General features: G+C 35.6%; 1 protein-coding gene across 1 annotated transcript in view; it reads left to right on the forward strand.

The window, feature by feature from the left end:
- The first annotated feature begins 7,039 nt into the window (after window positions 1-7,039).
- LOC136806504 (nuclease EXOG, mitochondrial-like) overlaps window positions 7,040-12,891 on the forward strand; it is a 9,404-nt gene continuing 3,552 nt past the window's right edge. The window contains exon 1 of the mRNA XM_067063090.1: window positions 7,040-7,215. Within this exon, the coding sequence (XP_066919191.1) occupies window positions 7,070-7,215 (146 nt within the window). The 5' untranslated portion in view covers window positions 7,040-7,069. The remainder of the gene's footprint in view (window positions 7,216-12,891) is intronic.

Consider the following 12,891-nt stretch of genomic DNA (forward strand, 5'->3'; position numbering starts at 1 on the left):
AGTCCATGAATAATCTGCTTTAGTTTAGTGTTTAAATTATCCAATTCTATAACTTTCGAGTCCTCCTCATTTTCTTCTTCAGACTTCGAAACAGCTGAAGCATCTTTTTTTGTACTATGATCATCACATTTCTGTTTTGCTTGTTTCACTGTCTCTATCAGGCTTTTGGTTATAGGAACATTTACTGACGACCCAAAACATTGGACAGTGTCCTTTATCATTCTTTTAGCATCAATCATTGAGTTTGATACTTTGGCAGTGGAGCTTGTAAACCCTTCAAAATAATGAGCAATGCCATACTGGACAATATATTTCATTTTATAAGGAGTAAGGTCTTTTGCTAGATGTTTAGCAATTTCAGAGTCAGAAAACACATTACACATCGAAACACCAAAGTTATCATCAAAAGAAAGATCTGCATCTATGTATAGCAAAGCCCACATTATTTCAGCATTGGTTACAGCATCTGAAAGAGTATCTTGGTGTGATTTTGACTTCTCATGCTGCTCAATCGAACTTAAGCCATATAATACTGAAAAGTTTACTTCACAAACCTTGCAAGTTCCAAAATATAAATCATCAGAGCATTCTTTGAGCCATAAATATTCCCCCTCCCATAAAGGGCTATACAGCGTTTGTTTAGCCATTCTTCTTTGATCTCTTTTATATTGAAAGTAACAAATTTAAATTATAAAAACATTTTCACCTACGGCGTAGGAATTCAATATTGTCTTTACGCCTTCGGCGTGGCATTTGCACCAATTCCACACTGGAAATTGTGGAATGGCCCTTCTGCCTTTCTAAACCAAACAGCATGAAACAACCGTCGTGTAGTCGTGTGTGTGTGAGACTGGATCATAGCGTCAGCCTGGGTTTAGGCCCCAGGCAAAAATTAGGTCCCCCCTGAATTTTAAGTCCCCCCAAAGATTTATGAATTTTCCGTTAGCCCCCAGCACAGATGTTACGCGAGGCAATTGTCACAAGCCAAAATCCATGTTCAACAGATTTTGAAAACGAAAGTGTAAAGAATAAACATTGCCGTAAACGCGTTTAAAACGTACTGGCTAAAAAAGATATATTTTCTGATTCTGCGCTCCTTAAACAACAAACGTTTTCAAAACAAAACAAGATGGCGGTTGAAGCGGGGAGATTGATTTCATGTGTTGATACTTTCTTGAACATTTTCTTTGCTTTAGTGGTCAAGAGACTTTCAAACCAAAGAAACTTTGTAGTGATTTTTCTTTGTAAACTTTTTCAACATTCTGTCATATGTTATAGTTTTCATAAAGCTTTCTGAGTGAAAATTCTACCTTAAATCACGATCATTTTTAGTTTCTTGTTTTCAAAAAGACTTTATTTTTAGGAAATAATGGCTTCTAATATAAAAATAGATAAACAGAAATGCAGCTCATGTGTAAATTTGAATAAGATTGGAACATATTTCTTGATGCTACACAAGGTTACTTCTGGATCTGTCGCTTTTATAACAAAGGTCAGTGACAATGGGACGTGGCTAGGACGTAGTCGTAGCATGATTTTCAAACTCAACACAGAATCATTTCAAGTAAACTGATTCTGGAATTTGCTGATGGACACTAAGATGGAGCTCAGGTGTAAATTAGAACAAGATTGGAACTTTTTCAAGGATGCTACGTGTGAAAATGGTTATTTCTAGATCTGTCTTGTTTAACGAAATGGTAGCTTGATTTTTCAAACTCGACACAGAATTATTTCAAATACCGATTAAATGCAATATGGCAATGGAGACTAAAATGAAGCTCATGTGTAAATTTGAACAAGATTGGAACTTTTTCCATGATGCTACGTTTGAAAATGGTTATTTCTAGATCTGTCTCGTTTAACGAATCGGTGGCTTGATTTTTCAAACTCGACACAGAATTATTTCAAATACCAATTTAAATGGAATATGGCAATGGAGAATAAAATGCAGCTCATGTGTAAATTTGAACAAGATTGGAACTTTTTCCATGATGCTACGTGTGAAAATGGTTATTTCTAGATCAGTCTCGTTTAACGAAATGGTAGCTTGATTTTTCAAACTCGACACAGAATTATTTCAAATACCGATTAAATGGAATATGGCAATGGAGACTAAAATGAAGCTCATGTGTAAATTTGAACAAGATTGGAACTTTTTTCATGATGCTACACATTAAATGAAATGTTCATTTCTGGAGCTGTCACATTTAACGGTCGATGGCTTGGATTATTCAAACTCGACTCACATAATTGTTTTCAAGTCGAATTGATCTTAATGGAGGAAAGAGGGAGAAGATGAACAAAGACAATACAACGAAGAAGCTCAATAAATCAATGTGGCACCATTTTTACATTTTTTGATGTTGTTTCTTATGAAAGTTGAATTTAATGATATTTTGAATTTGATTGTTTACCTTCGGGTAGGAAGTTTCGAGCTTTCAACATTCAATTCATTTTTGATTGACTACATTGTTTTGTTTATTTTTTCACTTCCCTGTTCTAAGAAATGAAGATAGGGAGAATTATCCTTGTCGACTTATTTTTCATTTTGTTTTGCTTGACGCAGTAAAATTTGAAATCCTTTGGCCATCCCTTTCCTGGGGGAAATTTGAAATCTTGTTAAACATATTTTGGAATTTTTGGAAATCCCAAAATTCGGTTTTGAGAAGTAAAAGAGTGTATGATTTCAAAATAGACAAAGATCGTTTATGACCCCCGTCTCAGCTGAGGTTTTCAGGCTTTATCTAAAGATAGAGAACTAAAACAAGTTTGACCCACTAAACTATATATATTCAGCACCAGACTCTCTGACATTCTGAGAAATTATTTGCCCGGGAAGAGCAGCAGATTTCAGCGAAATGGTGCTTTTTGCTCTAAAAGTGTATAGTGGAAATGGTGCTTGTTTTCAAACTTAAACATAAATTCATTTGAAATATTTTACTTATCTGGATTATTGAAAGGTTAAAGGTTTGTTTTATTTTTATTTTTTGATGATAGCTTCACTCAATCACTTACAACGAGCCTTTTAAATTTGTTTATTTTGGTATTCTGATTGCTCTCGCATGATGCCGCAATTATGGAGTTTTATTTTTGCGTTTGCTAAATGCGATTTTGTGAGACTTTGCATTACCAACTTTTGCTTATGGCAAACACTTTTGAACAAACTGGACTTTTGACCCCAGACACTTACAAAAAATTGATCCAGTAAAAAAATTTGTTCCAATGTAAATTGCATTCAATATTGTAAGTTTAAGATAAATAATTTTGCTCACTTTCAACAAAAGTATTGCGCCGCAGGCGAAAATTTTTCAGATTCACGAGCTTCAATTTGAATAATTGAAGCCAACTATTAAGCTGAATTATTTTAGCCCCCACTTTAAGTGTTGAGATTTTAGCTCCCCCCAAGTACATAGGTCCCCCCAAAAAGTGGTGTACTTCCAGCCCCCTCCTCTTTTGGGAAAAATTTAGGGTGTAACCCCCACCCCCCAACCAGCAGAATCAAAAAATCTTAAGTAGTTATTGAGATACTTAGCTGTAAAGGGCGGGAGGGGACGAAAAAAATCGAAAAAGTTAGCCTTTTATCCCGATTTAAAAGAAAAATACTCAGGCTAACGAACTGAAATTTTCAGGGAATTTCCCTGAATCATTCACGGACTTTATCCTTTTTACAGAACTAGAAAAACTGCAGTGGTTTCAGAGATATGGTCCATATAGTGTCGTTTTAAAAATATTTATTTCCCCTTTGGCGTGCTATACAAATCCTCAATTTATTCTAGGAATCTCAAAAAATTGGCTACTTTGTACATGGTCTGTGGTAGAAATGAAACACTATGATTCTTTAACCTAAAACTTATTGGAAAAAATCTACTTACCTCACCTAGCCTCTGTGTTGTTCAACAAATGAATCAGGAATATGAAATAACACGTGCGGACGACCGCCATATTTATCGCCGCCGCACTGCATCGGACGTATCGGGCTTAGCCGGGTATAGACAAAACGCTGAACGGCGGAACGACGGAATGCCGGAACCGGAATAGCTGTTCCGGCCGGAATAGCTATTCCGCGGAATAATGATTTTTTTTTTGCCCCCGCAGGAGCGTAGCGACGAGGAGGCTCTCATAGTTTCACGCATAGATATTGGACTGGAATCTCAAAATTTTGCGAATTGTTTTGTTGTTGTTGTTGTTGTTGTCGCGTTTACAAATCCGTAGTTAGTCTCTTCCGTAAATGTTCGGTTTTTTTCCGGGACGGTAGTATACATATTTTCATATTACGTTATATGGTATTATCATTATTACATATTACAATTTTAGTTTTGATTTAGCTTTGAAAAGCTGAAGCGAGTGTTATAAATGCAAATCAAAACAGTGTATGATATAACATAACACGAATTACAATATTACTTGTGCAAATCAAAACAAACAAAATGGCAGACTGGTTATGATGAGCTGATCCATTGACTAGAAAAAGTGTTTTGTATGACAATTTTTGTTTCTTGTCTTTGAAAATGAATACTAACTACTGTAATTTAGTCAGAAGTTCACTTCAGCAAAGATTTCAATTCTTTTTCCAGAATCTTTAAAGAAATTTGCTTAAGTTTTCAAATGTACATTTGATATTTTTGTTCAAACTCTAATTTATTTTTGTCTGTCATTTTTATTGATAACTACCTGTATTGTTTATAGGGCTTCTTGAGCTTTAAATACCATCATATGGTCGTAACTCGAGAAAGTCCTTCTTAACTTAACTTAGCAAAACAACCGGCAAAGTACAAAAAAGATGAATGTACGCATATGTAAAGTTGAATCCAAACGTGGTTGAATTTTTCTTTTGGTCTTCAAAATAATTTACCTCACTTAGAGTGTTTTTACGTCTTTTCAGTGTGGTAAATCTTTTTCAAAAACCTGAAAAAAGTTTGTTTCCTCGTTAAACTTTACATGCGCACGTTAAACTTTTTCATGCAGTTGTGATAGCCTAAATAACTTATGCTCCAGTGGTTTGGTGAAATAGCTCCAAATTCTGGCTTTCTAAGTTAGGAGAGACCTTCCCGAAGGCATTTAACGGTGGTTAGACTAGGTACACAGACATTCATACAGAAACACCATAAAGGGAAAGTATATCGCTCTAGCTATAAACTCAAAAAGTCTAGCTTCCTGAAGGCACGTCTCTTCATTGTCTGCGCTGCGATCAGCTTGGAGAAAAGATTGCATCATGAAAAAGGACTATGCACTTGAAAAGAAATTTAGGCGCATTTTAACTTTTCTCGACTGTACGTCTGAATGAACCACAATGGCATTCCTTTACTTTTCTTTTGACCAACAACATAGAAGATTTTGCTTGAGAAGTGCAATCACAGCGTACGCTAGTGGAGCCCGGGCCTTAACTAGGATAATTGAGTTTCTATTTCACCCAACTTAAGATGGCGCAGAACTTTTTGATAAATTTTATACGCAGTATCCTCTTGACTATTGTTTATTAGGCAAAGTAGCAATAGAGAAATGTTGAAATGGGCTCTTCCAGAAAAAATCCGTTCATGGGGGGTGAAGGATATATTATTTTTTTCATGAATTACCCCTGGACATTTTGAAGCTATTTCTGATTGGTTACCTTGTGGATTTATTCACTGCGTATGTCCATATATTTTGCCTACAATCTAAGATGTCTGCGACATTATTAGAAAAGGTCTCTTTAGTGAATAATAATCATGACATATATCGTTATAAGAAAGAAACTAGGAGAAAAAACAAACAAACAGAAGATGTGAAAGTCAGTAAGATAATGATACCATAACTTTTTAAATATATTTTTGAGAGGCTTTTCCAGCTTTTCCTTAAATTTTATCAAGCTGCATGAATTCTTCAAGTATGTATTTTTTTATAATGGATATAATTTTTTTTTCAAGCAAACGCCTCAATCAATCAATAAATCAATCAATCAATCAACCAATCAATCAATAATTAAATCAATCAATTATTCCTGATTATTTTTTAATGTTTAATATTTAAAGCATTAAAGCTTTATAAGTGCATGACATGATCTTTATGTGGGGGCATTTAGTGAAAGCTATGACTAGTATATTTTGTATTCCGCGGAATATGATTATATATTTTTTTCTTTTCCATCTGGTCCAAGTCAAGCTAACGAAGGTATGACATCGCTGAAAAATTTCTGTTAAGCGCGGCTAGAAGTTGGTCCAGTGGTTTAAAGCGTTGGTTTCACGCACTTGTGATCCCCGGATCGAAGCGGGTCAAAGTCACCTTTAAAATTTTTATCCAGGTTTTGATGTTTCATGTTTTTTTGGGTGCAGATTCCGAAAAAATAGGTCTGAAGTCCTGAAAAGTTGACGGAAGGGCGCTATGAGACCGTAAAGGACCCGTACGGGACCGTGAATGACCCCCTCCTCTAGCGCCGGACTGGGTAGGTCTCACGACTTGAAACTTTCTGGAGACGTCAAGCATATCGAAGGGTGGGAGCATGCCAAATTTCATCACTCCACTGTTATCGGTCGCCGAGCTACGAGCCGCGCAAGGTACGCTGCAGGACGTCCCCGTACGGACGATTGCCGGGTCGTACGGCGTTTTTAGCTGGTCAAATTTTCCGTGAGGTATAATTAATCTAGTTCTATCTTAGTTATATCTAAGGGAAACACTCAAACATAAAATCCCAAACAACACCCCGGGAAAGGTGTATTAGAATGACTTCACAAGCGAGTGCACGAGTGCATTCCTTTATATGCGAAAAACAGCCAATGAGGTAGCCGATTGCTGATTATAGGTGATTATGGGTGATTATGTACATAGATATACCCTCAGGGGTGATAAAAGAGAAAGATTATTATTATAATAAAAGATCATATTCCGCGGAATAGCTATTACAAAAAATAAAAAAAATATAAAAAAATCATATTCCGCGGAATAGCTATTCCGACCGGAACAGCTATTCCGGTTCCGGCATTCCGGCATTCCGCCGTTCTGCGTTTTGTCTCCACCCGGATTAGCCGTGTATCGAAGAAGTGACGTTGTTAATGGAAGATAATTCGTGCACAGGCAAAGTTTGTTTAGATTCAAAATGGCGTCCTCGAGGTGGTGGAATTTTTTTGGTAGCAATAAAAAGTTTCTAACTGCCCTTTCAATTTATCCTTTTGCTGCTGGTGTTATCGTTGGAAGTGGGGCAAAAGACTTTTTAGAAAAAATTGTCTATGCCAGAACTGACAGGTATAAACTTTTTAAGAAAATGGTATTTTTGTTTTGGCTGGCTGAATATGTTGAATGAGTTTGAAGTCAATTTTCAGAATCAGAAGAATAAGCCATCAGCACAAATGGCAAATGCCAAAACACATGTTATAAAAATAAATGAAGCTGCCTTATGTAAATTCGATATTTTTCATTTATGACAGTGTTTCTTTTATAGCCAACTTTGAAGATTCTAAGCTAATTAATAGTAGTCTAATACCCAAAATCACAAATAATTTTTGTTTGCATCATTGTTTTTTAGGGGAAAAAAATGAGTCGGGCGGTGGTCGGCTTGGTAAAAAAAAACATCAGAAAAATGGATTGTCAAGTTCAGGCAGAATTCGAATCTATCTGTTTTTTGTGTTTGTTGGGTTTGTGTAAACGGTGTACGTCCGTAACAACGCAGTCTTTGGATTTCCATTTTTTGAAATGTGGTGTCTCTGTTTTTATAATTATGACTATAAGGAGATAATAGCACGTTCCTGGCAAACTTATAGGAAAGGGTTGGATACCTTAAGAGAAGAAATTTTGGTGGGAACTTGGTCACGTGCGTTTGTGTAGGGTAAAATGGCGAAATGCGAAAATCGAATTTGGCAAAAATTTTTTGAAAAATGACCCTACAAGATTTGACTAAATCTTTTTATTCCATGAAGAGATTACTTTCAATATAAGAAATATATTGACAATGAATGGGTAAGTTTTCTAGAAATCCAAACATAAATTGCATACCGTAAGGTGGTCTAATCTCGACATCCGTTTTCTAATTTCGACACCCTTCTTTAGAGATAGGAATAATATGAAAGCTGAAATCGGTGATTGAAAAAGAATTTTTCCTCTCTTACCACTAAGTAAAGAAAAATACTTTTGAATGGGTGTCGAATTTAGACGAGGGATGTCGACATTAGACCAAGTTACGATAGCTTTTACCAAAAAATACACTTTAGGATCAGAAACAGTCAAAAACCAGCTTTTTCCAATTTTCTTTGAGTTACAGGAATTAATTCCTTGTTTGTTTTGATCTGAAATTTTCAGTAGGGGTGGCCAACATGAGGGGGCCGAGACGGGGGTAAGAGTTTAATAAGTTTCTAAGTAAAATCTTAATCATCACCCAAAAAAGTGCCTTTTTTGTCCATTATCTTTTAAATAGATAGTCCCAGCCTTATCCCTCCTTCAGTAAAGCTTCCTATACCTTTTCCTTCAGAAAAAACAAAATTATTCGCCTTAATTGCTTGCTTTCCATACCTGTAGCCAATAGTGTGACCCCTGTATTTCTATTTTACTCGACGCAGGTTTTTCAATAGAGACTCAAATCCCGCAGTCTTATTGGACTAGAGAAAGCGAAAGTGAAATCGCGCGATCTGATTGGATGAAAAAAAGACCGGGGAACTGGAACCGAATGGAATTCTCTGGAATTTTCATTCTAAAACAAGATGGCGGCGAGAAAAGCACGTCTTTTGCTTTGGACGAAAAGTTGTAAATTCTGGTTGATTTTAAGGTTTTATCTTATCTTATCTCATTTACATTAATTAGTAGAGGCTTCTTCAATGTTTGGGGAAGGTAAGTCTATAAAAGTTATTTGTTTCGGTGGAAAAAAGTGTTTAAAAAAGCATTTTTTGTGCTCAAGGTTTATTTTTCTTCGCAAATTTTTGTCTTCAATCTTAAATAGATGAACGAGTATTATTCACTGATGGTTATTTCACAGAACATAGTTAAAACTATTCAGGAACTTGGACCTTTTTACAGAATTTTAAAAAATCTGTTAGTTCTGGAGATATATTGAAAAGTTTAGACATGGGTAGTTCGCGTTCGTATTTCGCGTTCCCAAACCAAACGCACGTGGGTCGGTCAAAATCCGCCAAAGACGATGTCAATCGAACGGAATCGAACGAAAATTCCAATCAAATCAATCAAACGCAATCGTTCAATTGCCAAACGCAATCGTTCAGTTGCCAAACGCAATCGTTCAGTTGCCAAACGCAATCGAATATCAATCGAACGTAAAATTCTGGGTAAAATTTTGATATTCGATTACGTTCAATTGATATTCGATTACGTTCAATTGATATTCGATTACATTTGATTGATATTCGATTACGTTCGATTGATATTCGATTACGTTCAACGGGTGGTCGATTAAATTAGATTCCAATTTACCTCAATTCCTTTCAATTTTGAGTGCCCCTTATTAGGGAGGTTAAGTATTGATACGATAGATAAATCAACGCAACGAACGGGCTTTGACACACAACCTGCAGTAAACATGTGGGCCTGCATGATCTGCATTTTCTAGAATCCAAGCTAAAATGTCTCTATAACGAAACATCGTGAAATCTTCGTTGTTGAACAAAGTAGATATAACATCTACTTTGCTACCCTTACTATCTTGCAGAGAAAAGCCCGTTCGTAGCGTTGATTTGTCTTCAATACTTAACCTCCTTATTTTCAAACCTCTAATTCTAAGACCTTTAATTTTCGCGCACCTCCTAAAGTTTCCGTGTCATGACATGTACGCTTTAATTTTCGCGCGCCTTTGATTTTATCATTTTATCAAAATAGTGTCATTCTTTCAAATTTTAAAATAAAAAACGACGAAAGTTAAATACAGCAAAAACACTTAAAGTGTTTGAAATGGTTTGACTAAACAAAACGATAGGAGAAAGCAAAAAAAAGAGATGGAAAGGATAGAAATTAATGTTATTTCATTTGACTTTCTTGTCTCCAAAAGTTTGGTTCTTCTTGCTGGAGACAAAAATCTATCTCGGAATCAGATATGAAATGCTCTTATCTAAATTGGAGAAAAACAATACACATATACTTTAATAGGAGAAATTTTAAGGAAAGAAATTTTAGCGCTAATTAAAAATGAATTATGATTGTGAAATTTAATTTATGAAAGAAAAATTTAGATATTTTTTGGATTAATTTTAGCAAATTGCCATTTCAGAAAATTTAGCGTGGATTAATTTTCGATTTGCCGTCTTTTAGCGGGACTGATTTTCGCAAAAATGGCATCACCGCGCTAAAGCGCTAAAATTTTGTTTGAACATACTATTCCTTATAGTGTTACATAGAATTTGAGCAATCCGCCTTGAATGTCACTGACACTGGAACGAGGAAAATATCTGTTAACTGATCACATCTGCCAGCCTTTATCAGCCGAATTTTATTAGCGAGGTTAAGTTAATAAGGAAGATTAATAGGGATCTCCCTATCTTCTCGAACGACGGTGATATGGAAATCGCGAACCGGCCAAACAGCCATCGTAGATTTTGCGGGCAACGTGACAGACAGCCGTCTTTTCTTCAATTCATATCATCTCGTTTAACGCTTCAAATGTTGAACGAGAATCAACGTTAAACAACAGAATCAATTAGTCGAACCAGTTGAATGCATAAGCCAATCGAACGTAGTCAAATCAATCGAACACAATCGAATCAATCGAATCCAGGCACTAACCAAACGCAATCGAATCAATCGAGAAAATCGCAGTAATATTCGATTCGGCAATCGAATTTCAATCATTCGATTGCGTTCGATTGCGTTCAATTGATTTGGCGTTCGATTTGTTCGATTGACATCGTCTGGAAATTATGTTCCCGCCAAATTTAATTTTTTCTGCGGTTAGTGTAAAACGCAGGTCACATGTCACAGGTCAGTGATGACAGGTTGACTCTAATCAATGTCATTGCAGAGGAAAATGTTTGGAAAACACAAAGAATTATCAAAAACATAATTCTCAAGCAATTTCATCCATATAAAACCATTTCAAACATCAAAATTTAACCATGTGCTTTTATCGATCTTTTGCAGTTTGCGCCGTGTATAACGCAGACCAGAAAATATTTGAAACTATATTATACGTATACCAGGTATATTACATATTGTAATGTTTGTAATGTTATATGATGGTTACATATATAGTAAAACACATCGCTCTAAAACTACCTTCTCAGAGAACTCACGAGCTTCTGATTGGTGTAATTTTATATCCAGCCATATTGTTATCATCACATTCGGTATGCTAAGTATTTTTGGTGTTTTTCTCTTGTAAGACATGATATTTTGTGATTCTCTCAATATTTTTGTCAAAAATTGTCATTAAGTCATTAAAATAATAACTGAATAATTAATTAGTTCCATCCTTCTAAAACCACTCTCTTAGGGACCTCACAAGCTTCTGATTGGTGCCGTTTTATATCCATTCACACTATCAATATCACATTCTGTATTATAAATATTTTTCGTGTTTTTGTCTTTTTTTGCATCAGATTTTATGTTTCTGTTAATATTTTTGTCAAAAATTGTCATTAAGACATTAAAAATAATAACTGAATAATTAATTAGTTCCATCCTTCTAAAACCACTCTCTTAGGGACCTTGCAAGCTTCTGTTTGGTGCCATTTTTTATCCATTCACACCATCCACATCACATTTTGTATAATGAATGTTTTTCGTGCTTTTGTCTTGTTAGGCATCATATTTTATGATTTTGTCATTGTTTTTGCAAGTAAGTGTCACTAGGTTGTTATTCTATTCAATTGTCATTTTATAATATCTAAATAACATGTATTACTTTTTGGCGTTATATATTGATGTTTGTTATTATGTGTATGTATTATCCCGGTGTGTTGACCTGTACCTGCCTGACCTGACCGCGTTTTACACTAACCGTTTTTTCCGTCATCCGCCAAATTAAATTCCCGCCAAATTTAAATTGCTCTATTTATTCCCCCAAATGTTTGCTATTTCAGGCTTTAAAACAGGTATTTCCTTTTTTAATGGCATTTTTTGGACAAAAATGTCCTTCATCCGCCATTTAATTTGGCCAAATTTAATTTTTCAAGCTAACTGCCAAATCAAATTAAATTGCCTCTGACAGTTAGTCACCCTAGCGTCCCGCCAAAATGCGTATCAAAGATTAATGCTGCAAAAGCGCTACATCGTTTAACTGACTTTCAAGCAAAAAAATGTGCCATAAAACTTCGAAAGGGAGTCGTGAAGAAATAACCCGGGGCTTTTTAATGAAATTAACATTCTCAAAAACTATGAGAAATTGCCCAAAATTTGAGCCATAGATGAAAAAATTTGAGCCAAGCCAACCTTGAGAACTAATTTGAAGATCAACTTCCCAAGAAAAAGATCTACGGGGGAGACGGAATCCACCTAGATCCGCGCAATGCCGGATAGGCTCATTTCCCGGAAATTTTGCCAGACCTCAAACACTGACCCATTTACATGTGCGGAATTGTTTTTACTTTATCGTATAAACAAGGCCTTTAAAAATCGAAGCGCTGTCTCGGAGAATTGAATGACAAATTTTGGTTGGTGGATTTTGGCTGCTGCACGTTTTATTTTGTCTCAAACTTTCAAGTTTTAATTAATTGTCTTGCGAACTTGATTCAGGTACTCATCCTTGTTGTTGCAAATACATCCTGTAGATGACTGATGTTGTTTTTTCTGAAAGCTTGATTTCCGAGTGTGACTAACTGTTTGAAAAAAATGTTTTGGCCATCCGCCAAATTAAATTCCCGCCAAAATTTTTTCCTTTAAGGTATTACCTTATATTTTTGGACCTACCTCCGGGTGCCCCGGTGGAGGTTCTATAAATTAACCCATGTCCGTTCGTCCGTTCGTTCGTTCGTTCGTTCGTCCGTCTGT

Source organism: Clytia hemisphaerica, unplaced genomic scaffold (assembly GCF_902728285.1).
Source record: "Clytia hemisphaerica strain Z4C2 unplaced genomic scaffold, Clytia hemisphaerica genome assembly, whole genome shotgun sequence".
In the NCBI taxonomy this organism is placed as follows: Eukaryota; Metazoa; Cnidaria; class Hydrozoa; order Leptothecata; family Clytiidae; genus Clytia; species Clytia hemisphaerica.